General features: G+C 49.0%; 1 protein-coding gene across 1 annotated transcript in view; it reads left to right on the top strand.

Annotated features, from left to right (window-relative positions):
* Positions 1-16,688, top strand: part of LOC120375429 (zinc finger protein 551-like) — a gene marked incomplete at both ends in the record, with an annotated part of 536,130 nt that extends 519,442 nt beyond the window's left edge. The window contains one exon of the mRNA XM_039496063.1: positions 16,310-16,688. Within this exon, the coding sequence (XP_039351997.1) occupies positions 16,310-16,688 (379 nt within the window). The remainder of the gene's footprint in view (positions 1-16,309) is intronic.
* Positions 16,689-24,767: the final 8,079 nt, after the last annotated feature.

The raw sequence follows: 24,767 nt of genomic DNA on the forward strand, positions 1-24,767 counted from the left end.
TCGCCCCACTGTCCATTCGAGTCACTCCTTGTCTTTCCATGCAGTGACTCTGGATTAACAATGGTCTCAATGAAACCAGATTTCAGAAAGAAGGAGTCCAGAATGCTGTGGAAGAGACCATTGTGTGGCATTTCTAGCCCCCTTCCCACCTGCCTCACCCATCAGATCTAGTATAAGGACTCGGGGCACAAATTTTCCCAATGGAACTGGAAGGTCCTGGAGTTTTCAAGATGTTTGATAAGTGGATAGAAAGTTATCATGGTGACTGGGCCTGGCTGGGGAATGCTGGGCAGTGCTTGGAGCCAGGATTCTGGCACAAGCTGATGAGCTAGAAGGAGCATGGTTAGTAGCAGCCCCCCGAGCCACCATCCAGGGGACCCCAGATACCCCCAGATCCCGCAGCCAGGGTCCCACCAGATATTCCTGGGACCCATCCCCAAATCCCTGAACAGGAACTCCAGATACCCCTCAGCACCCCACTGGCCAGAGAACCCCACCAGACCATCACTGGCAGGCTGGGAATCCTAAAGGTTCCCCACCAAGAGCCCCAACAGCCAGGGACCACCCCCCCAGGGGACCCCTCACTGGGAATTCAGTCCCTCCCTGCCTGCCCAGGATTCCCGCCTGCCTGCCTAGGACCCCACCTGCCCTCCAGCAGGACCTGCCAGGCCGTTTGCCTGGGACCCCCTGATGCTTTACAATGGGACCCCTCCCTCTGCTTGCCTGGCATCCCGACCTAGCGCCTGGCACTCCCCCCCCCAGTTCTGTGCATTAGGCACGACTGAGCCCCTGGCACAGCACCAGGCTCCCTCCCGCCCCCAGCCCTGCCGCCCCCAGAGACGCCCACCCGGCTGTTCTGCACCAACAAGTCCCCAGCGATACCCACCTCCAGGACCCAAAGCCTCAGGGCTGGGCACATCAGAACCCCTCCCCCCCCGCGAAACCTCCAGAACCCACCAATTTGATTAGGGTACCCCTCCCACAATGCCCCTTCAGCTCCAGCTACAATCTCCCCACACAGACACCCCATCCCCTACCCCAGCAACAGTATTAACTTTCTATCCACTTAGCAGACACAGTGAGGTATCACTGCCCCATGCTGGCCAGTCACACGGGCAGAGGGATCCCTGTGCGGTGCTGCTTTAACAGGAGAATGGAAGGGCAAGAAAGGTCCATGCCCTGTCACTAGCTACATCTTCGCACTGCGGGAAGCAGCCCCTCCCAGAGACCATTTGTCATGGGCTTTGGGATACTTCTGGACCCACGCTGCACTCAGAGTGACCTCCTCACCCAGTGCCAGCTGGAGAAAAGAAAAGGGTCCAGCCTACTCTCCTATTACCAGCTGGGAACCACTGATCCCCCAAACAGGGGGAGGCCTCTGGATTTGATGGGTATTAAATCTGTTTAGAGAGGAAAGTGGAAAATCAGAGGGATTTTATATCAGTTGTTGATCCGAGGTAAAATCTGAGTGTTTCACATCAATATCTGATAACTGAATAGAGAGAAAATGGGCAAAATTTGCCAACATTTTATATCCATGTTCAGGAATCTGAGAAAAGGTGTAAATTTGAGATTTTCTTAGTATTTTATATTTAGAGAGACAGGGAAAAATCTCAGGCCATAGTCATTTAGAAATAGACAATTAGAGAAAAAGTGGGGCTTAGAATATTTTTTAGATTTGCAGAGAATACATATCAGAAACTATACAATTGATAACACTAAGAGAGGGAAGGAAGGGATAGCTCAGTGGTTTGAGCATTGCCCTGATAAACCCCGGGTTGTGAGTTCAATCCTTGAGGGCTGCATTTAGGGAACTGGGGTTAAAAAATTAGGATTGGTCCTGCTTTGAGCAGGGGTTGGACTAGATACCTCCTGAGGTCCCTTCCAACCCTGATATTCCATGCACACCACCAAGATCTGAGGGGATTTTATGTTGCTGGTACAGAACTCGAGGGAAAAGGGGGGCTGGTGGACTGGAGTTTTTATTCCTATCCAATACATATACATAAAGTGTGGGCCCCCCCCCCCATCCCCCCAGGCCGCCGGGCGCCCTTTGCGGAGCTGCTTTAAGCGGGCAACGGGGGGGGGGGGGAGCTGGCAGGTCCCTGGAGGAGGGAAGGGGGCAGCAGTGGGGGATGGGCAGGTGGCTGGTGGCTGTGTTGGGAGTTGGGGGCAGTAACTGGGACTGGGAAACCGGGGTCCGGGCAGCCCCCACGGGGGGCACGTGCCCCTCCCGCCCCCGCCCCGGCAGAGAACCGGCATCTCACCCCGCCAGGGCAGCCACGTGCTGGGGACTGACCCGGGGGGACACTTTCCCACCCGGACAAGGACAAATCGCTGCAGGTAACACGGGGACCCCATGGGAGAGATTTTAACTGGACACTGGAGACTCGTGGAGAGACCGGGGGACAGGGGAGCCAAGAGAGCGGATCGGGGCGAATCTCCCGGATGTTACAGCCCGAGCGAGACCCCGAGAGAGAAACGGGGCAGAACCGGAGAGACTCTGTACCGGGGGCGAGAGGCGCAAACAGGGACAGGAGCCAATTCACTCCCCGCCCCAGCGCGTCACACCGACCCCCCCGCACAGGGACCCGGGGGCGGATCTGCTGCAGCTCCCGGGGCCGAGGCGGCTCCGAGGCTTCTCCCAGGTTCCCCGGGGCAGAGTCACGTGCCCGCCCTCCCGGGTCTCTCACTCACCGGCTCACACGGAAGCGGCAGCAGCAGCGTTGTTCTCCCGCCCGCCGCGGGGCTCGCACGGAGCATGCGCCGTTCCAGCTGCTGACCCCTCCCTTACCTGGGCTGGAGAGGGCGGACGCGGCCCCGGGGCAGGCTGGGAGATGTAGTTCCGAACTCTCCCTGGAGCGGAAGTGACGTCAGCCAGGGAGGCGGAGCCGGAGCGCGAACGCGCGCTGGGAGCTGCGTTTCTGCCTGGCTCGTGCGGGGCCGTTGGAGCCTCTCCCGGGCCGGAGAAGGTTTGTGCCGCTGGGACTCTGGGCATGCGCAGATCGCGGCGGGAGAGACCTTCATTAACCCCCCCGTGCCCGGCCCGGCCCTGCTGCGGGGCTGCAGCCTCCAGGTCCTGGCGCGAGCTCAGTGCCCTGGGGCCCCGCGGGGGTCCGGCCCCACTGGGGTCCCGGCGTGGGCTGCCGGGGGGGTCCCGGGGGGGCTGGGAAAGGGGCGGGGGGGAAGTGTCGGTGCAGCCCGGACATGGCCGGGAGCCAGTGACCCCGAGGAGCGGGAGAGAAAGGGGCTGAGACCCCTCGGATTTACTGCTGCCCCGTGGGGACCCCGCCCCTGCCCCGCCCCTTTCTCCCTAGAGCCACGAGCAGCCCCCAGGGTGACCCCCCCGCCCCAACCCCTGAGAAGTTCCCTGCCCCCCCCCGACTGGGCCCCAGGTTCTCTGCCCTTCGCCAGGGGCCAGTTCAGAGCTCGGGTTTGGGGGTTTCCCCCATTTCCCCTGCAGGGATTTGTCCTTGTGCGGGTGGGAAATGGTTCCCCCGAGGGATTCCTGAGCTGGGCAGAGGGTGAATGGGCAGAGGCGGGGGGGGCCCTGAGACAGGGACACGTCTGGGCTGGGGGCCTCTCTGCTGGCAACAGGGCCTGGGAAGGGCCAGGAAGGAGGGAGGAGCAAGTGTCCCCCATGGAGACGGCCCAGCCCCAGGTTTCCCAGTCCAGCTACTCCCCCTCCCCACCCTGCCCAACCCAGCACCCCCGCCCCGTGCCTCCTCCATCACCTGCTAGTCACATTCCCAGATCCCATTGCCAGCCCCTCCCACAGCCAATGACCTTCTGCCTCCAGCCCCTCCTTTCCCTGTGAAAGCCACATCACCCAGGGCTCCCTGCCATGGGAATGTGAGGTAAGAAGAATCCATCCCATTCTGTTGTTGATTTAATATCGCTGTATAATCCCCTCAAATTTCCCCTCTTTTCACTTGAGTGGTTGAATGGTGACATAAAATCTCCCCAGATGTTGGTGCTTCTCTCTTATGTTGGCAAATATTTAGTTTGTGCCATTTTCTCCTCAGTTCTGAAATACTGATATCAAATTCTCGAAAATCTTCCCTTTTCTCTCCAGGTGTGTGACTGAGATCAGGGCTCTTATCATACTGAGCGTAGCCCTGTTCTGCCAGGTGCTGCAGAGACCCCAGCTGAGATCTGGGCCCTGATCTGCCAGGCGCTGCAGAGACCCCAGGTGAGATCAGACCCCACTGTTGTGCCAGGTAAAACTGAGACCTGGACCGAGATCACGGCCCCCCTTGTGCCAGGCAGCGAACGACTGCGACTCAAAGTGCTGCATCCATTGTGCTGGGCACTTCAGAGACCTCGACTGAGATCTGTGTCCCCGTTGGGTCTGGCATTGCACTGATCCCAACCCAGATCACGCCCCACCACTGTACTGGGCACTGCACAGACCCTGACAGAGCTCCTGGCCCCACATTTTGCCAGGCGCTGCAGGGACCCCACACAAAATCCGGGATCCTGTAATGCCGGGAGTTGCAGAGCCCCCGACTGAGGTCAGGCCCCCTGTTGGTCAGGGCTCTGCACAGACACTGACCAAGGTCAGGGTCCCCATTGTGACAGGTGCTGAACAGACACCCAGGGTATCTCTACCCTGCCATAAACCCCCCCCAGCTGGCCCATGGCAGCTGCCTCAGGCTCACAGGGCTCAGGCGAAGGGGCTGGTTAATTGCAGTGTAAATGTCTGGGCTCGGGCTGGGGCCAGGCTGTAGGACCCTGCGAGGTGGGAGGGTGCCAGACCTTGGGCTGCAGCCCCAGCTGGAACATGGACACCACCATTAAACAGCCCCACAGCCTGAGCCGTGTGAGCCCAAGTCAGCGGGCACGGGCCAGCCGCCGGTGTCTAACAAGTTTGCATGGAGAATTTGGGGCAAAACTGGGAACTGAACCCAGATTGTTTGAATTCTTGCCTCTCCCCTTAACCCCAAGCCCAGCGTGTGTGTGTACAGCTTGTTTTGGGCTGTGTTTGCCTTGCATTGGCTTCCAAGGGAGGCTGTGGCATTTCCTTCATTGGAGGTTTCTAAGACCAGGTTAGAGATACACCAGTCTGGGAATGTCTAGGGATACTTGGTCCTGCCTCATCACAGGGGGCTGGAGTAGACGCCCTCTCAAGATCCCTTCCAGGCCTACACTGAAATAATTCTCTTTTGTGCTGTGTCCTGTTCTACGCTGAGCTGTTTTGCATGGTGCCATTAGGAACTGTGACGCACCATGTTGTGTAGCAGTTTTATGATTCATTGTTTTGCCTCAGCTTGTTTGGTGCCTGTGTTGTGTTAGTTTGAGCTGAGCTCTTTTGCATTGTGTACTTTTCTCCTAGGATGTCATCGTTTGCATCGTGTTGCTTTCTTCTCCTTTGTATTGTCATTCTATGCTGTGGAGTGCAGGTTGTGTTTTTTCCCCCCTGAATTGCCTGACATTATGTTGTGGTGGGTTTTATTCTGTATGTTGGGTTTTTATATGTATATATTGTATCGCATCCTAGACATGTAGGGCTAGATAAGACCTCAAGATGTCATCAAGTCCAGCTCTCTCTGCCGAGGCAGGACCAAGTATCTGTAGATTATCTCTGACAGAGCTTTGTCCTACTTGTTCTTAAAAACTTCCAGGGAACGAGACTCCCAGCCCCCTTGTAAGACTATTCCAGAGCTGCCCTGCCTTAGCTCTGGGGACACCCACACAGATCTGAGTGGTGAGCAGCTCTGGAGAGAGAGGAGACCCCAGTGAGTGGACAGCTGGGTAAAGAGACTGAAGTTGGGAGGAGAAACATTGACGTGTCCGAGGTCACCCAGGCTGTCCGTGACCGAGCTAGAAATAGATCCCAGTTCTAGTGCCACCGTACTGCTGTTTTGGGCACTGAAGGTCTCTGCCACACTGGTGTTTTAGGCACTGGTGCAAACCCTTAGTACAGACAGAATTTACACTAGTGCACTCTGATTGGTACTGGTGCACCATGCCCCAGTTTGAAGGTTTGAGGTGGGGGTGGGGGGAAGTGACCTCACAGAGGCCTGGGGCTGGCTGAACAGTGCAGCTGGGAAGGGAGGGGCAGCAGTGAGCGCTGGAGGTATGAGCCAGGAGCACAGCCCCACAGGGCTGGACACTGACTTCTCCTGACCCAGGGGACACCCCCCCAGCGAGGTGGTTTGTCCAGGGATGCACAGGCTGTCTTGGCAGGGCAGCTCATCTGCAGTGCCTGCACACCTCTTCCTGCAGCCTAATCCAGTGTGCTCGGGGGACCTTCCCAAGCTGCGGGTGACGGGGCTCTGGAGCTAACAGGGTCTGTTCCTGGCTCTGTCACAGACCTGTTCAGTGACCGTGGGGAAGTCACAGCCCCTCTCTCTGTAACGCTGTCTCCAGTGACTCGAGAGCACGAGCACCAGCCTCGGGCAGACTGGTAAGAAGCAGGGAACAAACCCCAAATTGGGTGTGAGGTCTGTATGGAGATTTCACCAACCTAGAATCCAGTGTAAACACTTCAGGCTCTGTAACAGCATTAACATGGAATCACAGACAGTCCCCTTTGGGTGATCCCATATATCTTTCTGAGCTCCCCCCACCCCATACACACATGCTATAAAAACTCCACTGCCCATGAGGGCCACAATAACTGGTTTTCTGCATATAAAAGCCAGGGCTGGCATTAGGGGCAGCAAGCAGGGCAACTGCCTGCGGCCCCACGCCACAGGGGCCCCCACAAAGCTACATTGCTTAGGCTTTGGCTTCAGCCCTGGTGATGGGGCTCAGGGCCCTGGACTTCAGCCCCATGCGCTGGGACTTCAGCTTTCTGCCCTGAGCCTCAGCGAGTCTAATGCCAGCCTAATGGCAGCCCCCTGAAAGCTGCTCACGGCCCCCCAGGGGGCCCCAGACCCCTGGTTGAGAACCCCTGCCTTACCCCACGAATCACAGCAATGTTCAAGTTACTGCCAGTCCCGAAGGACCAGTCACTTCCTTAGGTCAATTGAATCTTAGATCTTCCAACAAAGACAACACTTGTAGCCAGTCCTGTCATAACCTGTATTAAGACTTGTTTAAAAGGAAAGGAGAGTTGTTTACAAAGTTAAAGCAGGTAATCCTATAGATGCAGACGAGTTGTCTTAAATATCAAAGGTAATAGAAGCTTCTATAATAAGCAAGCTCTACATATTCTTTAGGACTAACCCCGGCTAAGCAGCTGGGGATCTCTTGCTTATGCCTAGAAACTTTGCCCCCCAGAGTCCAAGCAGCATACAGATCATCAGTTCCTTCTGCATGGGGTTTTATATCCCCTTCCTACCATGTGCTCTGTCCTGGAAACTCAGCTAATGGGAAATCAAGAGCACAACAACAGTTTTTTGTGTCTTTGTTAACGTCCCATAATAGTCTCTCTGATGTTGATGGGCCTTTCCTGCCAGGCAGGGTGTAATGCATTCTATTGCCAATCAGCACTTTGCACAGGTAAAGTCTCTCTCCTGTCTGATGATTTACAGAGCCACAGAGGCTCCCAATGCAACTAGTCAGATGTTAACCCAGGCAGCAACTCACAAGCATTCAATAAAGTCTAAACACTAAACACATTCTTATGTTCACAGTCTGTATGAGGAGTATCTACTCATTTGAACTCGCTGGGAGCCACAGAAAGGAACAAGATGTGCTGCGGCAAGAAGGCCCAGTCTCAGCGCCCCGGGTCACACTTGCCAAAAGCTAAAACTAGGCCCAGCCCATGAAAGGGCACTGCCAGGAGAGACTGTATAAAGGCTGGAGCATCCAACAACTTAGTTAACCTGAGAGAGCTGCCTTGGGAACAGTGACAGGAGAATCCCAGAGTGACTCCTTTGATTCTGCTCGTCTCTGGCCTTTGGTTTATGGAATCACAGAACTGGAAGGGACCTCGAGAGGTCACCAGTCCAGTCCCCTGCCCTCAAGGGAGGACAAAGTATTATCTAGACCAGGAGTGACCAACCTGAGCCTGAGAAGGAGCCAGAGTTTACCAATGTAGATTGCCAAAGAATCACAGTAATACATCAGCAGCCCCCCATCAGCTCCCACCCCCTTCTCCCCGCGCCTCCCACCCATGGGAAGCCCCCCTAATCAGCACCACCCCTCCTCCTTGCACCTCCCGATCAGCTGTTCACGCTATGCAAGACCCTCGGGGATGGAGCAAGGGCACTGCAGGCTGAGGAAGGGGTGGACTGGGGCAGGACCTGTAGCTGAGTAGTGAGCACACCCAGCACACTGGAAAGTTGGTGCCTGTAGCTCCAACCCCGGAGTTGGTGCCTATACAAGGAGCCGCATATTAAATTCTAAAGAGCCACATGTTGGCCAGCCCTGATCTAGACCATCCCTGAGAGGTGTTTGTCCAGCCTGCTCTTAAAAATCCCCAACGATGGAGATTCCACAACCTCCCTAGGCAATTTATTCCAGTGCTTAACCGCCCGGCCAGTTAGGAGTTTTTCCTATGTCCAACCTAAACCTGCCTTGCTACAATTTAAGCCCATTGCTTTTGTCCTGTCCTCAGAGGTTAAGAAGAACAATGTTTCTCCTTCCTCCTTGAAACGAACTTTTACGTACTTGAAAGCTGATCATATCTGCTCCAGACTAAACAAACACAATTTTTTCAGTTTTCCCTCATAGGTCATGTTCTCTAGACCTTTAAGCATTTTTGTTGCTCTTCTCTGGACTTTCTCCAATTTGTCCACATCTTTCCTGAAATGTGGCACCCAGAACTGGACACACTACTCCAGTTGAGGCCTAATCAGTGCGGAGTAGAGTGGAAGAATTACTACTTGTGTCTTGCTTACAATACTCCTGCTAATACATCTCAGAATTATACTTGCTTTTTTTGCAACAGTGTAACACTGTTGACTCATATTTAGCTTGTGATCCACTGCGACTCCCAGATCCGTTTCTGCAGTGCTCCTTCCTGGGCAGTCATTTCCTGTCTTGTATGTGTGGAGCTGATTGTTCCTTCCTAAGTGGAGTACTTTGGATTTGTCCTTATTGAATTTCATCCTATTTACTTCAGACCATTTCTCCAGTTTGTCCAGATGATTTTGAATTTTAATTCTATCCTCCAAAGCACTTGCAACCCCTCCCAGCTTGGTATCGCCCACACACTTGATAAGTTTAACAGAGAGACTCTGCTGCTGGGAGGGTGTCACCCTGTCTCGGAGGGTTACACCCTGGTGGGAGGGGGCTAAGCCTGTACTGGGTTAAGGTCACTCTGTGCTTCACAGTGTGGCAGAACCTAGAATGTCCATTAGCAGGGGAAAATCCTGGGGGGAATCGACATGTGGAAAGGACAGAAACCCTGTCTGAACTCACATTGCCCTTCTCGCCCTGGCAGGCTACAGAATAACATCCACGTTTCGCCCCAAATCATCCCCTCCTCCCAGGGGGAAGGAAATGGCTGCAATGGAGCTGGCTCAGGTAAGGGATTATCAGACAGCTGGTGGTGGGTTCTGCTTGGAGGGAGAGGAGCAGTAAATGTATAGGAGGGTGGGAGGCAGGAACTATCTAGGGTGTGGAATGGGAGGGGACAGGATGTGACAAACCTGCTGAGACTTGTGTACTCTAGGGTGTGATGGGTTGTCACCCCGGGGTGCAGTCTGGGGGGCTTCTGGGAACCGCTGCGCCCTCTAACCCTCAAGCTGGGCTGGCCCTTCTCACACTGCTTTGCTGGAGATTCAGCCAGCTTCTCCAGGCCCTGTTATCACCCAACACGACAGCAGGTGGCGCCATGCAGCCAACTGAGCTACCTGAGTGTTTTACCTAAGTCACTCAAGGACAGATAGAAGACAAAAGCCAATTTCCCAGCTGTAAGTGGTAGCAAACAGATCAAAGCAGATTACTTAAATGACCAAAAACTCAAACTAAGCCTAACATACTATCTGGATAGAATTTGAATTAGCAATTTCTCACCCTGACTGATGATAGAAGCAGTCCACCAAGTTTCCATACACAAGCTAGAAATCCCTTTACCCTGGGACCAACACTTTCCCCCAGTTCAGTCTTTGTTCCTCAGGTATTTCCAGGAATTTTCTTGTGTGGGGAATGAGGCCAAGAGATGACGTCACACCCCACCTTATGTAGCTTTTCCATATGGCAGGAACCATTTGTTCCAAACTCAGTTTGTGGAAAAATAGAGGTACCAAAATGGAGTTTAGTGTCATGTGGTCTGGTCACAGGCCCTACCATGTCCTGCTGAGTCATAGTAGCCATGACTCATAGGCTGGCTGAAACATTCACAGGAAGGCTAAGCTCTTCCATGGTCCATTGTCTTTGTTGATGAGCCATGAACACTGTCTGGCTTCTTTGTTGTACCTGAAAGGCTCGTTGTGGATGTTACCCAGAGTAAGCACATTTGAAATACAGATACAGAGTCAATATCCATAACTTCAGATACGAATATGAAACATGCACACAAATAGGACAATCATATTCAGCAAATCATAACTTTTCCAGTGACACTGAACATGACGCATCTTGCACAAAATGCATCATAATTATGTCCTAATCATTTGATAATCATACCACTAGGCTGAATGTGGGGTGTAGTGTCAGGGCCTAATTTCAAGGCACAAGTGTTGTGAATGGAACTTCCCTCTTTGTGGAACAGGAAATAGCCCTCTAGCCAGGGCTGGGAAAACTTCCCAGACTCCCAGTGCTGGAGCCTGAACCTACTGACACTTCATTAGTTACCACCAACCCGATCTTTGTGGCAACTGCAAACGTTATCGGTGATGATTTTATATTCTCTTCCAGGTCATGGATAAGAATGTTAAATAGCACAGGGCCAAGAACCAATCCTTGTGGAACCCCTAGAAAGAAATCCACTTGACCATGGTTCCCCATTTACAATCATAGTTTTTAATCTATTTAATGTATGCCGTGTTTATTTTGTGTCTTTCTAGTTTTCTAGTCAAAATGTTGTGCTGAACCAAGTCATACCTAAACTTCTGTAAGGCATATATTACATCAATACTATTAGTTGCAACCAAACTTTTGATCTCATCCAATAAGGATATCCAGTTAGTTTGGTTGGATCTGTTGTCTCTGAACCTTTGTTAATTGGTACTAATTATATTACCCTCCTTTCATTCTTTATTAATTAAATCCATATTCGCTGCTCCATTATCTTGCCCAGTATCAGACTAACACTCTTGTAATTAGCTGGGTCATCTCTTTTACACTTTTAAAATATTAGCACAGCATTAGCTTTAGTCCAGTCTTCTGGAATTTCCCCAGTGTTCCAAGTCCTAATTATAATCACCATTAACAGTCCACCACACTCCTCCACCAGGTCTTTCAAAACTCGTGGATACAAGTTATCTGGACCTGCTTATTTAAACATGTCTAACTGTAATAGCTGCTGTTCAACATCCTCGTGAGTTATTGTTGGAATGGAAAGACTGTCGTCGTCAACGTCTTATATGACTTACATCATCCGTTTTTCTCCAAATCCAGGAGAGAAATATTTATTTAACACTTTTACCTCTTCTACATTATTTTTGATAATTCTGCCATTTCCATGTAGTAATTTGCCACTTCCATTGTTAGGATTAATTTTGTACTTAATATACTTTTAAAAAACTTCCTTCTTATTTTCATTAATTGGTCATTTATTTCTGATAGCTTCCCTTGCTAACTTTCTACAATTCTGACCTTCTATTCTTTACTATTGACTTCCCCTTTCTTCCATATATTTTATTTGGAGAGTGTTGGGATTCCTACCAGGAGCCACCAGCAGGGTCAGAGACAGCCTCATCTCCTATATTAAGCTCTGGCTAGTAGGTATGTGATAAACGTGAAGACCCTGCCTCCGTCTGTCAGCTGGGAGACACAGAGGTTCTCTCTTTCCACCCTCTGATGCCTCCTGGCTGCTCTAGACAAGGTGAGGTGGGACTCTGTTAACATGTGCCTCCCGGAGCTTCCATTTACCTGGTGCTGCTGTTCTGTGAATAATGGGACTGTGAGTGGAGCAGCAGGTACTGAATGTTGGACTCTTGCTCTTTCAGGGACGGTGACCTTCGAGGAGGTGGCTGTGTATTTCACCAGAGAGGAATGGGCTCTGCTGGACCCCGCTCAGAGAGCCCTCTACAGGGTGTCATGCAGGAGAACTATGAGACGGTGACCTCGCTGGGTAAGGAGTCCTGTCCCTGGGTTATTAGAAGCTGTGGGTTCTCTAAAGAACCCGAGTAGTGATAACTTTATACCTTTATTTGTCATACAAGTTTTGACAAGTTTCCTTGCCCCCCCTTTTTTGCCTTATCTCCCACCCACTAATATCATTTTGGACATGTGCCTTTTTAGTGCCATCAGTCATTTTAAATTGAATTTAATGTATCCTTATTGGATACATTAATAACTGTAGCTTTCATGCCTTTTCCTCATTTTAAGAGGAAAATATACCTCCTGTAGAATTCTAAATTGAGTAAATAGGTGTATGACTCATGCATGGCTTGTGTGACAGTCAGATGAGCTCCTCTTTCGATAGGAGAGCGTATAATGTTGCCATTCAGGACCCCACGGGTGAAGGGAGAACAGAGCTATGGGAGGGGAGGAGAAGGGGGGAGTAGATAATTCTGGGGTGCCAGGACATGGGGAGGGTGTGTGCAGGGTTAGAGCTCAGAAGCAGCAGGGTAGGACGAGGTAGTGAGAGGTGAAGAGGGAACACAAGAATCTCCCAACGTGCCGACAGGTGGTGCCGGCTGAGAGTAATGGGAAGAAGTGGAGAGGAGTGTGGAGGAAGGGCACCGAGGAAGTGGCTCAGTCTCAGGTGTTGAAACTAAGTGGCCTGTCCTTGTGGAAGAGTGGGACCCCTTGGGTGTCTAGTGCACTCAAGAGGCACCTCCCAAGGACTGTTTAAAAGCCAGGGCATTGCAGAGATCCTATGGATCCATGACAGTGTGCCAGAGGTTAAGCCTTATGGGGAAAAGATATAAAACAAGAAAAGAATCTAAATGCGCGTTTACCATCGCTCCCTCTCAGTCTTCAGGGGAATCCCTGGTCCGTTCCAAAGTGTATTAAAACCTTCCTTAAAGGCTCACCTCTTGGTTATCAGGTCATGTCCATTTGTTAGAGGGTTTTCCCTTCACCCTCCCACTTCCCTGGTTCTTGTCACGCAGACAGCAAGCAGCGAAAGACCAGAAGTCTGAAGCACAGATAATGCGATGTTTATTAGGGTTATTTCCAAGCAAGCATATTCCACTGCCCTAATGAACTTACACCTAGAAAAATTAATTATGCAGCAGACAGAAACAATTAGAGAACCAGACTGATTAACAAGGTAAAAGTGGTGGCCATAAAGATAAAACAATACAGAAATGAGGGTTTCAGAACCACAACCATTGAGAAGTGATTTCTTGCCAGACAGGATGCTGTCAGACTAAGTTTTCATTAACCATCTTAAGATCTATTTCTTTATCTGGTGGTGATGGGCGCTATCAGGACAGGATCATCTTCCGAACAGCCCAATAGCACCTTATTTCAGTGTGACTGGTTTGGGATGTGAGGATGTGACCCTTCGCTTCCCAGCTTATGGCTGCCCCTGCTACTTAGCCAAAGGCCTTAGCCTAAGAACAAGGCCTCAGACTGTCACAGTGAGAGAAGGCCCAGACACAGGCAGACTGAGATTTTGATTCTTAGCTAGTTACAGGGGTATAAAGACAAAGTGATAAAAATACCCCTAAATTCTTAAACTATAGGCTTTACAGGCAGGCCCGAATATGTCTATTCTAACAGTGGGTTCTAGCCCTTCCCCCATTCTGTGTCTGTCTTGTGTATTTAGATCAGGGGTCGGCAACCTTTCAGAAGTGCTGTGCCGAGTCTTTATTTATTCACTCTAATTTAAGGTTCCGTGTGCCAGTAACACATTTTAATGTTTTTAGAAGGTCTCTTTCTATAAGTCTATAATATAGAACTAAACTATTGTTGTATGTAAAATAAATAAGGTTTTAAAAATGTCTAAGAAGCTTAATTTAAAATTAAATTAAAATGCAGAGGCCCCCCCCCTCGGACCAGGGGCCAGGACCCAGGCAGTGTGAGTGCCACTGAAAATCAGCTCGCTGCCGCAGGTTTCCTACCCCTGATTTAGATTGTAAATTCTTCAGGGCATGGGCCATCTACTATTCTCTGTTTGTACTTTGCCTAGCACAATGGGGACCCACTGTTAGTTGGTCTTTAGGCACTAAGGTAGTGAATATGATTTGTTATAATAGTAACTCTCCTGCCACTTTGAGCCAAGGAAGATGGCCTTGGGATGCGTAGCCTTATTTGGGGTGTGTTAGTAATGTTGATTTGATTTATCAACTTAATTTAATGTGTATTGTAATTATTTTAATTAATTACTAATAATACTTAATCATTTATATTAATTAATATGAGTTTAGGCTCGCCAATTTGTTTGATCAGAAGATAAAAGTTCGTGTTTCGAATCAGGTTCCACAGAATTGATAAAGGGACCTTCAAGGGTATGACAGGAAGCTCACACGGAGACAGATATAGTCATAAAGACTTTTTATTAAACTCAATGAAATAGTAAGTAAATTGTAAAACAGGTAGAATTACAGAGTTACAATTGTATTACTGTTATTCAAGAGATACATATGATGATACAATATTATGTGCTGCAAACTTTGGTTAATATTCACACCCTGTTTTGATAAACTGGCGTTGGCCTCACCTCTGGCGGTTCTGGTTTCACAGCTCTTGCAAGGGAAACTAATGTAAAGAGCTGTCAAAGCTACTTTGGAATTTACTTTTTAGCTCAACTAAATAATCTAACACACAAATTAAAATAAAGTTTAGAGAGACCAAGCTTAGCCGAGTTCCTTTTGAACTTAAAGTTTGAAAAGAAAATAAGTGCGGCCTATTACTGGTTAATAGCTGTCGTAGATGGATAGCATGAATACGTAGTTGAAGATGGTGAAGTGTAGAGAAGGAGGAGGAGGTTGAGGTGCGGGTAAAAAGAGGTAGGTTACCTCTTTTTATGGAAATAAATGCCGGAAATCCTTCCTCTTATGCCCAAATTTCAGTCTTCCCCCATAGAAATGTTAGGATACGCTTACTCCATAGGCTAGTATGTGTGTGCGTATGGATAGCAGGTATCTGCGCACTTGTGGGGTACTTGTTAAGTCTGTGAGTACAACTTTGAAAAATCCTTTGCTATTCTTCATTGTCTGTTGATCTAGGTAAAGGGTCTTAGACCTAAGCGTAGGCACTTTATTTGGGTATAGGAAAAACAGTTCCTTTTCTGGGTAAAAGGGCACAGGATGTAGCTATGCTAACTTTTCTTTAGCTTAAAATGCAGGTTTTGGCCTGTAGGTTTCTTGCATTACAGCCAAACATATTTTTAATATGAATTAATAAACCTATCACAATACTGTACTTATAAGAAAAGAGATATTGATGCAGGCAAGCAGATGAATCCTGAGGGCTACAGATGTTACTGCCTAAAAATGAGATGGGGTTAAAACTATGGAATATTCTTTGTGACAAGTATCCCACAAATTCCACTGACCTCCCTTGTTTTCTTTGCCTGCAGTAGGGTTTCCAATTTCCAAACCTGATGTGATCTCGCAGCTGGACCGAGGGGAAGAACCGTGGGTCCCGGACCTCCAGGGCTCTGGGAAAGAAGTGATCCCGAGAGCTGCCTTCACAGGTGAGGACTTGGTTAAACAACTCAACAACTGCTTAGGAATGCAGGAAACATTTGGGATGCCCTACAAAGACCCTGTGAGCTCTTCAAGTTCAGGATTGTTCCCTGCAGATGTGGAATCATTATGGCAGATGTCACTCATGGCTTCCCTCCTATTCTGACTGACAACTGGCAGCAGGTCCCTCCCCAAACTTTCCCCTGAGAGTTATGGTGCAATGAGGACCCAGAACTGATGCCTTCCTCCCTTCTCTGTGGAAGGGCTTGGGGAAAATCAGCACCTGATAAGTTTGATCTCTCCCATATATATTTTGGTTTGTTCATCCCTTTTTCCATTCCTCTCTCTGACATTTCCTTTTTCTCAGGCACAGGGAGTGACCTATGTCTGGATTCTGTCTGTCTCCCATCCGGCGATGGGCTGGTGAGTGAGAACGAGGAGGAGAAACCCCAGCAGGAAGACACTGTGCAAGTAGATCCACATTGGATGTTATCAGGAAGATCCAAAGGGAATGTTTCCGGGTGTTGTGCACTCCCAGAAAGCACAAAAGCCTGTGAGACTCAGCAGAGGCCAGAGGAAAATTACAGTAGCCACTCAGCCCTTATTCCACGCAACAGAATCAACCTGGAAGAGAGACGCTACATGTGCCATGAGTGCGGGAAAAGCTTCAATCGGTGCTCAAACCTTATCACACATCAGAGAATCCACACAGGGGAGACGCCCTACATGTGCTCTGAGTGCGGGAAAAGCTTCAATCAGCGCTCAGACCTTATCAGACATGAGAGAATCCACACTGGGGAGACGCCCTACACGTGTTCTGAGTGCGGGAAAAGCTTCAATCAGCGCTCAAACCTTATTACACATCAGAGAATCCACACAGGGGAGACGCCCTACACATGCTCTGAGTGCGGGAAAAGCTTCGGGCGGCGCTCTGACCTTATCACACATCAGAGAATCCACACAGGGGAGACACCCTACATGTGCTCTGAGTGCGGGAAAAGCTTCGGGCAGAGCTCACACCTTATCAGACATGAGAGAATCCACACAGGGGAGATGCCCTACACGTGCTCTGAGTGCGGGAAAAGCTTCAATCGGCGCTCTCACCTTATCAGACATGAGAGAATCCACACAGGGGTGATGCCCTACACATGCTCTGAGTGCGGGAAAAGCTTCAATCAGCACACAAGCCTTATTAGACATCAGAAAATCCACATGAGAGAGAACTGTTATAAATCCCTTGACTAGGGCTGGCCAAAGTTTGGTTTTTTTAATCACATTTGCTAATTCCCACATAGTGATTTTTGCACCATCTTCACCAAGGTCTCTCAGCTCCATCAGATCAGTTGCCTGCTTCTGCCTTTTGCAGCTCACCCTTCTTTGGGGTCAGTCCTGTGATCTTTTCTATCAACTCCTTTCCTTTGAGTCGTAGGAGTGTGTGTCCCTCCTGCCAGGAATGTTCATCAGCTCCAGGTGGGAGAGAGGTTTGATCCCAACAAGCTACACTGAGGCAAAAAGTACCTGTGCCTGACATCCACTAGGGCTGTACATGGCGGCTGCTTAAGTTAGTGATCTTGGTGTAACAAGACAATTATAGTTGTAGAGCAGATGCAGCCCAGGTGCAGTGGTTGGCATTAGCTTTCCCCTTGACCTGACCTAAACTCCATCACTTTTCCTAGTCTAAACAAACCCTGAGCATCACGGTTATACTGTTCCCTCATTTCACAACAATTGTTAGTCATCGAGTTCTCCCTTGGGGAACCAATTGTTTCATTCCCAGTTGCTCTGATGTTGCTTTAGGTTGTGCTGGGGAGCAGATATTTTTATTATTTTCCACACTTAAAATATATTGAACTATAACAAAGAGCAGGAACAGGGCAGGGGTAGGGAAAAATGTCATTTCACCCATTGTAACAACAGACGTAGTTAGGGTAAGTCAGAGGGATTCCCTTATTCCCCATCACCATCCTCGTTCAATCCGTGCTAGAGCCTAAGAATCCTTTTCCTTTCCCCCGTTGTGGGATGGGAGACTTCCCAAAGTGCTCCCTGTGCTATAGCACATGGCTAAGCTCAGAGAATAAACCCGAAATAGCCCCTGAGCTTTGCTTTTTGAATTCTGTGTTTCCGATTACTTCAAGCCGGGGCATTGTGATTATTTACCAGTTTCTCTAGCACTGTTCCTACCACTGTTTCTGTAACATATTTTGTTTTTTGTGGGACAGGGTTGTTATTCCTTTGCCTAACCCCAACCTGGAAGGCCAGGGTGTCTGTCTTCTCTGGCCCCTCCCCACAGACAAATCTGACAGGGTTGCACCTGCCAGGAGCAAACAAAAAGCCCCACTGGTCACACACACAAAGCAGATAGACACACACAAGATACAGAAGAAACTGAATTATTTGAGCTACCAACATTTCCACTTTCCCACGGCATGTTAGTTCTGAAGGTTGTTTTAATTTATTTTCTTGGAACCAGAAATGGGGAAAGAGACCCTGGAGTCAGTTGAATTACAGCAGGAAGGGATAAGTCTCATGATTCGTCACTAACCAAAGGCTTTGTGAACAGAGCGATAATGTTACTGAATGGTCTGGCTAACCCTGCAGTTAGAAACAATCAGCTCTATGGGTGGCAAATTGATAGAGGCTCTGCTGCTGATCATGAAATAGAAGCACATTACCTTTAAACAGCTGCTACTTCAGTGCCTCTGGAAGTACAGAAAACAATGATCTGTGTTAAAGGAAAGTTGCCATTTCTCAGAGCCCCAATTTCCATTGTGTGTGTACAGGAAGGTTTGAATGTGTAGCAGGTAGTTTGGTCAAGCTTAGCTATTTTATGTGTGTAACAGGCTCCTGCCCACCTCCAGCAGAGGTTTCAATCACATACGATGGCAACTTACCGAATGTCACACAAATTAGTCCATCCCTCCCCATATTCAGTCTCTGACGGGAATGTTAGGATGAGGCAGAGAACTGGGAAAGTATCGCAGTAGGAATACATTAACAAGTGGGATTAATCAGAGCTGGGCTGCAGACAGAGCCTGTTCTAGAGCTGGTGAAGTGACAGGGACACACTCCCAGTAGTGCTGGCTCTGAAGTAACAGCAGAAGCAGATCGAAGAGAATGAGCTCATGGGCAGCTGCCCTGTCAGTGCATCACTCACCTGGCAGGTGTTACACAAAACACAGCACTTCCCCCCACCGCCACCACTTCATTATACTGTCCATGGGGCTGTTTGTCCTGCAGGACTTTGATCTCTCTGGGTGGTCCATGGTGATTCATTACAGAGCCATTAGGGGAGCAGGAGTCATCCCAATGGAAATCTCTCCACTTCTTTCTCAGTGTTACCTTCTTAGCCCTGGCTTTGGAGATGACCTTAGCCTTACTCCTGTCTTGATTTTAGGTAGGATTGTGATCACCTTCTGGGGCTTGGCAGCTTAGAACTTTTGAGGGCTTTTCTCTGCCTTTTTGGTCCCCGCTGCAGTCAGTACATTCTAGACATGGGCATGGTGACCTTCCTGAGGATCTTGACAGCTTTAGCCAGCTTCTTGGTGGCTATTTTCCTGCTCACAGCCACTGTCTTCTTCTCAAGCCTTGTCCTGGGGGCCCAGCCGTTAGCTGAATGTGAAGGAGCCAAAGTGCTGGTGACTTTAGCCTGCAGCAAGTTGCCTTTGCTCGTCAGACTCCTGAACTGCAGCTGGATGTGGTTCTTGTTCTTCTGCACAGCACAGCCCTGGAGAAGAGGGATCTGCAAATGTACATTCATATGATCCCTTTGTTTAATTGATGAAAACATAAACTAGACACTTAGAGGATTGGAACTGATTTCAGCTGATGGACAGGTTTGCTAGGTTTTTATGCATTTGGACAGCAAAATGTTGAGTGTTCACATTCATTTCAAGCATCCTTGTATAGTGGAGCTCCTGAACATAATGGAGAATGGTTTTTGTAAAGGAAAATCATGCCTCACGAATCTACTATAATTATTTGAGGGAGTCAACAAGCATGTGAATAAAGGTGATCCCGTGGATATAGAATACTTAGATTTTCAGAAAACCTTTGACAAGGTCTCTCCCCAAAGGCTCTGAAGCAAAATGGGATAAGATGGAAGATCCTCTCTGGGATAGGTAACTGGTTCAAAGGCAAGAACGAAAGGGTCTGATTTTCATAATGGAGAGAGGTAAATAGTGGTGTCCCCCTCGGGTCTGTACTGGGACCAGCACTGTTCAACATACTCCTGAGTGATCTGGAAAAAGGGGTAAACAGTGAGGTGGAAACATTTGCAGATGATACTGTCAGAGTCTACCCTCACTTGAAACTGGGGGGTTTCAAAGTGAGGACCCGCATGTCTTCCCCCACCCCAAAATCCTAGGGTAGGTCTCCCTTTTGCTGCCACCACCTCGGTCAATTACGTGGGTCAGGACACCCCTGTTTTCCCCCTGTCTCCCTCAGAAGACACTCCCTGGGGAACACAGATCAACTCACAGAGGAGGAACCTCCCCCCTCCCTCTCTCCTAGCCACTGGGAAGATATACACCGAGTCAAATCCTTGACTCAACACAAAGAGGGACTTACCTCCCCCTCCCCTTCCCTAGTCCAGGAAAGAGATACCTGATTCAAACTGCTTGAATCAAACCCAAGAGGAACTATCTCTTCCCCCTCCCTTCTCTGCCCGGAGATAAGCTGTCTCACCACCAAGAGAGAATGTCTTAGCCCCTTCCCCTATATCCACAGTAGAAGGGATTTAATCAAATCTTTATAGAAAGAATTTATTAAAAGAAAAACAAGAAAATACAGAATCACTATGAGTCCAAGCTGGACACTCCTAGGGTATAACCTTGCTAAGTTCTGGAGAGACTCCTCTCTCTTCTCAGTACAACCAGTACAGGCAGAATTAAGAATAATCAATAACAAACACACAGAATTGCAAACATAGGATTATTAGATAATGACACAAAGTATCTTTCTAATACTCACTATCTTGACTAGAAGAAATTAGTTCAGAAAGGTAGAAACTTGTAGACTTGATTAAAACATCTGGACTCTTGTAACTCCAGACGGCTAAAGACAAAACACACAGGATCAGAGGGAAAAAGTTCCCTCCTAGAAATTTCAAATTCTCTTCCCTGATTGGTCCTCAGGTCAGGTGCCTACCAGGTACTATTTTTAACCCTTTACTAACTATTCATGACAGATACAAACCAACTCAAGTTAGTTACGTCCAAAAGAGAGTGTGAAGTGTGACAAAGGGATCTCACCAAAGTGAATGACTGGACAGCAAAAAAGCAGATGAAATTCAATGTGGATCAATGCAAAGTAATGCACATGGGAAAACATGATCTCAATTCTACATCTAAACTGATGGGGTCTAAATTAGCTCTTACAACTTAAGAAAGAGATCTTGGAGTCACTGTGGATACTTCTCTGAAAACATCCACTCAATGTGCATTGGCAGTCAAAAAAGCGAACAAAATGTTGGGAAGTCATTAGGAAAGGGATGGCGAGCAAGACAGAAATATAATATTGCCTGTCTATAAATCTGTGGTAGGCCCACATCTTGAATACTGGAGCTGGTCTCCCATCTCAAAAGATATATTGGAATTGGGAAAGGCACAGAAAAGGGCAACCAAAATGATTGGGGTGTGGAACAGCTTCCATGTGAGGTGAGATTAATAAGACTGAGGAGTTTTCAGCTTGGAAAAGAGATGACTAAGGCGGGCTAGGATAGAGGTCTATAAAATGACGGGTTTGGAGAAAGTAAATAAGGAAGTATCAGAGGGGTAGCCGTGTTAGTCTGGCTCTGTAGGAAGTGCTATTTACTCATAACACAAGAACTGGGGTCACCCGATGAAATGAATAGAGAGCAGGTTTAAAATAAACCAAAGGAAGTATTTCTTCACCCAACACACAGTCAACCTGGGGAAACATTGCCAGAGGATGCTGTGAGGGCCAAGACTATAACAGGGTCTACCAAAGAACTAGATAAGTTGATGGAGGATGGGTCCATCATTGGCTATTAGCCAGGATGGGCAGGGATACAAAACCATGCTCTTGAAGTGTCCCCAGCCTGTTTGCCAGAAGCTGGGACTGGGCGACGGGATGGATCGCTTGATGATTCCCTGTTCTGTTGATTCCCTCGCGGGCACCTGGCATTGGCCACTGTGGGAGGACAGGATTCTGGGCTGGCTGGACCATTGGTCTGATCCAGTCTGGCTGTTCTTATGACCAATAGAGGGCAGTCCTCGACAGCAATATTTATATTTGGTGCACTGAAAGGGCTAACTTTCCAAAGCTGACCCAAATGATCAGTGAAAGTGTTTTGGAGAAAAACACTAAACAGAAGAATGTAAATGAAAACTGGGAGCTATTGTTTAAGGAGCTTGTTAGATGGGGCATAAGCCACATTGCCTAATTAGCTGAGCTTGCAATGGCCTTCCACTCAACTCGCTGACATTTCTCCATCTGCAAATGTGGTAACTGTTTTAAAACCTAGATCCAATCAATTACAACATGTCAGGGAAGATTCTAGGCATCAATGATCTGATCATTGGGTTGATGGCGGTAAACAAGAGATTCCCATAAGGCTCCCTCCCTCTTCCCAAGAGCCACCCTCATCCTCTCTCCCCTTTCTGCTCCCGCATCCTCTGCAAATTTTCAAAGACAGATGCCTCGTGACAGCCTTCGCTCTTGAGGAAGTTGCCTAGTGGTCAGGGTTTTGGTCCTTTGGGGTGGAAGGACGCAGCAGATAGTGGGGGAGCCCAGGGCCTCCATGGGCTCTGACCCAGGCCACTCTGAGGGCAACACTTCCTGCCACCTCACTATTGTCCAAAGTTTGCAGTTTGTCACAGGAAGCTCTGAACAGTGTCAGCTCACTGCTTGGCACCTCTTTGCAGCCGGGTATGGCATGGCAGCTCTCTCCTTCTTGGGGTGGCAGCTGTGTCTGTTACGCTGACAGATCCGGGTCAGTGACTTGTCGGTGGGTGGGATCGAACTGGGAACTCAGGAGCTTAGTGCGTGGGCCTCTACAGCATGAACTGAAAGCCACCTAGCTGCTAGCTAAGACTGTAGAAAAGACTCGTTTTATCTCTCCCTCTAAGTAATCCCAGTGCCACTAGCTGGGACGCCCACCACACCCGGGAGGTGTGTGGGTTACATACTTCCCTAGCTGAGGAAGCGCATCCGAGCTTCGGAGAGTTCCCAGCTGTAATCCTGGACAACCCCTGTAACGATGCGGCCTCTGGCGGACACTGCTGAGAGTATCAATTCAGGGCAAATTGCTTGGAGCAGGGCAGTCACAGCCCGAGGCTGGGTGCCCTTTACTATTAAAGCACGTCACAGCAGCCATGCCGGAGAACTTTGGTTTTACCCACTGGCCAATCGGACGTCATACAAGCAATTCCCTCAGCTATTCCAGTTCCCTTCTATCACCACTAGCCCCGCTCCTTATGGGGATGAATGGTTATGAAAACCGATACCCCAGTAAAAGAAAACGGGTTCTGTCAAAGGACCAAGCCCCAAATGCAGGTGAATAGATGAATCAGATCTTACCCACAAATCACGCTCTAGCAAATCCTTCAGCATGTAAAATCTAAAGGTTTATTCATAAAAAGTAAGAAATATGGATGAGAGCTAAAATTGTTAAAGGAATCAGTTACATCCAGTAATGGCAAAGTTCTTGGTTCAGGCTTGTAGCAGTGATGGAATAAACTGCAGGTTCAAATCAAGTCTCTGGAGTCCATCCCCAGCTGGGATGGGTCATTCAGTCCTTTGTCTAGAGCTTCAGTTTGTAGCAAAGTCCTCCAGAGGTAGAAGCAGGACTGGAGATGAGGCATCAGCCTTTTATAGTCTCTTGCCATGTGGTCTTTGCTTTCTTTGTCGCAAGGACACTCGATCCAGCACGTGGCACAGAAAAACCTTCGAGTTCTGTCCATAGGCAGGTCCCTGCAGACCTTGCTGAGTCACAGGGTGTATCTGCCTTCTGTCAGTGGGTCGATTGTAGATGGTCCTTAGTGGGCCATCAAGGAGGCGAGGCAGAACTGACACCAACTTGTCTGGGGTATTTCCCGGAAGCAGAGCACAAGTTTGAAATATGGGCAGCATAGAGCCAATATTCATAACGTCAACTACAAAAAATGATAGACATCTAGAGATAGCATCATTATAATCAGTCAATCAGAACCTCCACATAGACCCCTTACACAACAACCTTTCTACAATATTGGCTGCAAATAGAGAACAGTGGCCACAACGGTGATCTGTACCGTTACAGATTATGTCAGTAACATCACAGGAGGTGACACGGCATCAGTGAGACTGGGGGTTTGGCTGCACTTGCAGGTGTACAGTGCTGGGAGTTAAAGCTGTCTTCGTACAGCTGTGTAGGGAAAGCGCTGCAGTGTGGCCACATTTGCAGCATTTGCAGTGGTGTTGGGAGTGGTGCATTATGGGCAGCTATTCCACAGAGCACCTCTTCCCATTCTGGTGCCATGGGTTGTGGGAAGGGTGCAGAGGGTGTGGATCATTCTGGTTCCTCTCCCAATGCCCTGTGATGCATCGCTTCACATCCCAGCAATCCCTGTTTTTCCGTCCATGTTTGGCGCCATCTTGCATCTTTCAACGTTTTCTGTGCAGTGCAATTCTGTGTTCCGTTTCGGTCTGCGGAAAGTGGAACCTGAACTGCTGAGGAGTTTGCTGACGAGTCTCGCCAGCACATCACATTTGGCAGTTGAGCTATTCCTTAAGATCCAAAGTGACAGTGAGGAGTGCAACAATGATAGCGAGTCGCATACTTGCACGACACAAAATTGCTTGTAACATTCACAGACATGCTCAGCACCATGGAACGCCACTTTTGGGCTCAAGAAACAAGCACTGAGTGGTAGGATCACATTGTCATGGAAGTCTGGGATAATGAGCAGTGGCTGCAGAACTTTCGGATGAGAAAAGCCACTTTCATGGGACTGTGTGAGGAGCTCACCCCACCCTGCAGCACAAGGACACAAGATTGAGATCTGCCCTGCCGGTGGACAGGGCGGCTCTACAGTTTTGGCCGCCCCAAGCAGTCATGCGCGGAGGCGCCCGGGCAGCGGGCAGCGGACCTCCCGCGGGCATGACTGCAGAGGGTCCGCTGGT

This window comes from Mauremys reevesii, linkage group 12 (genome assembly GCF_016161935.1).
Source record: "Mauremys reevesii isolate NIE-2019 linkage group 12, ASM1616193v1, whole genome shotgun sequence".
Lineage (NCBI taxonomy): Eukaryota > Metazoa > Chordata > Testudines > Geoemydidae > Mauremys > Mauremys reevesii.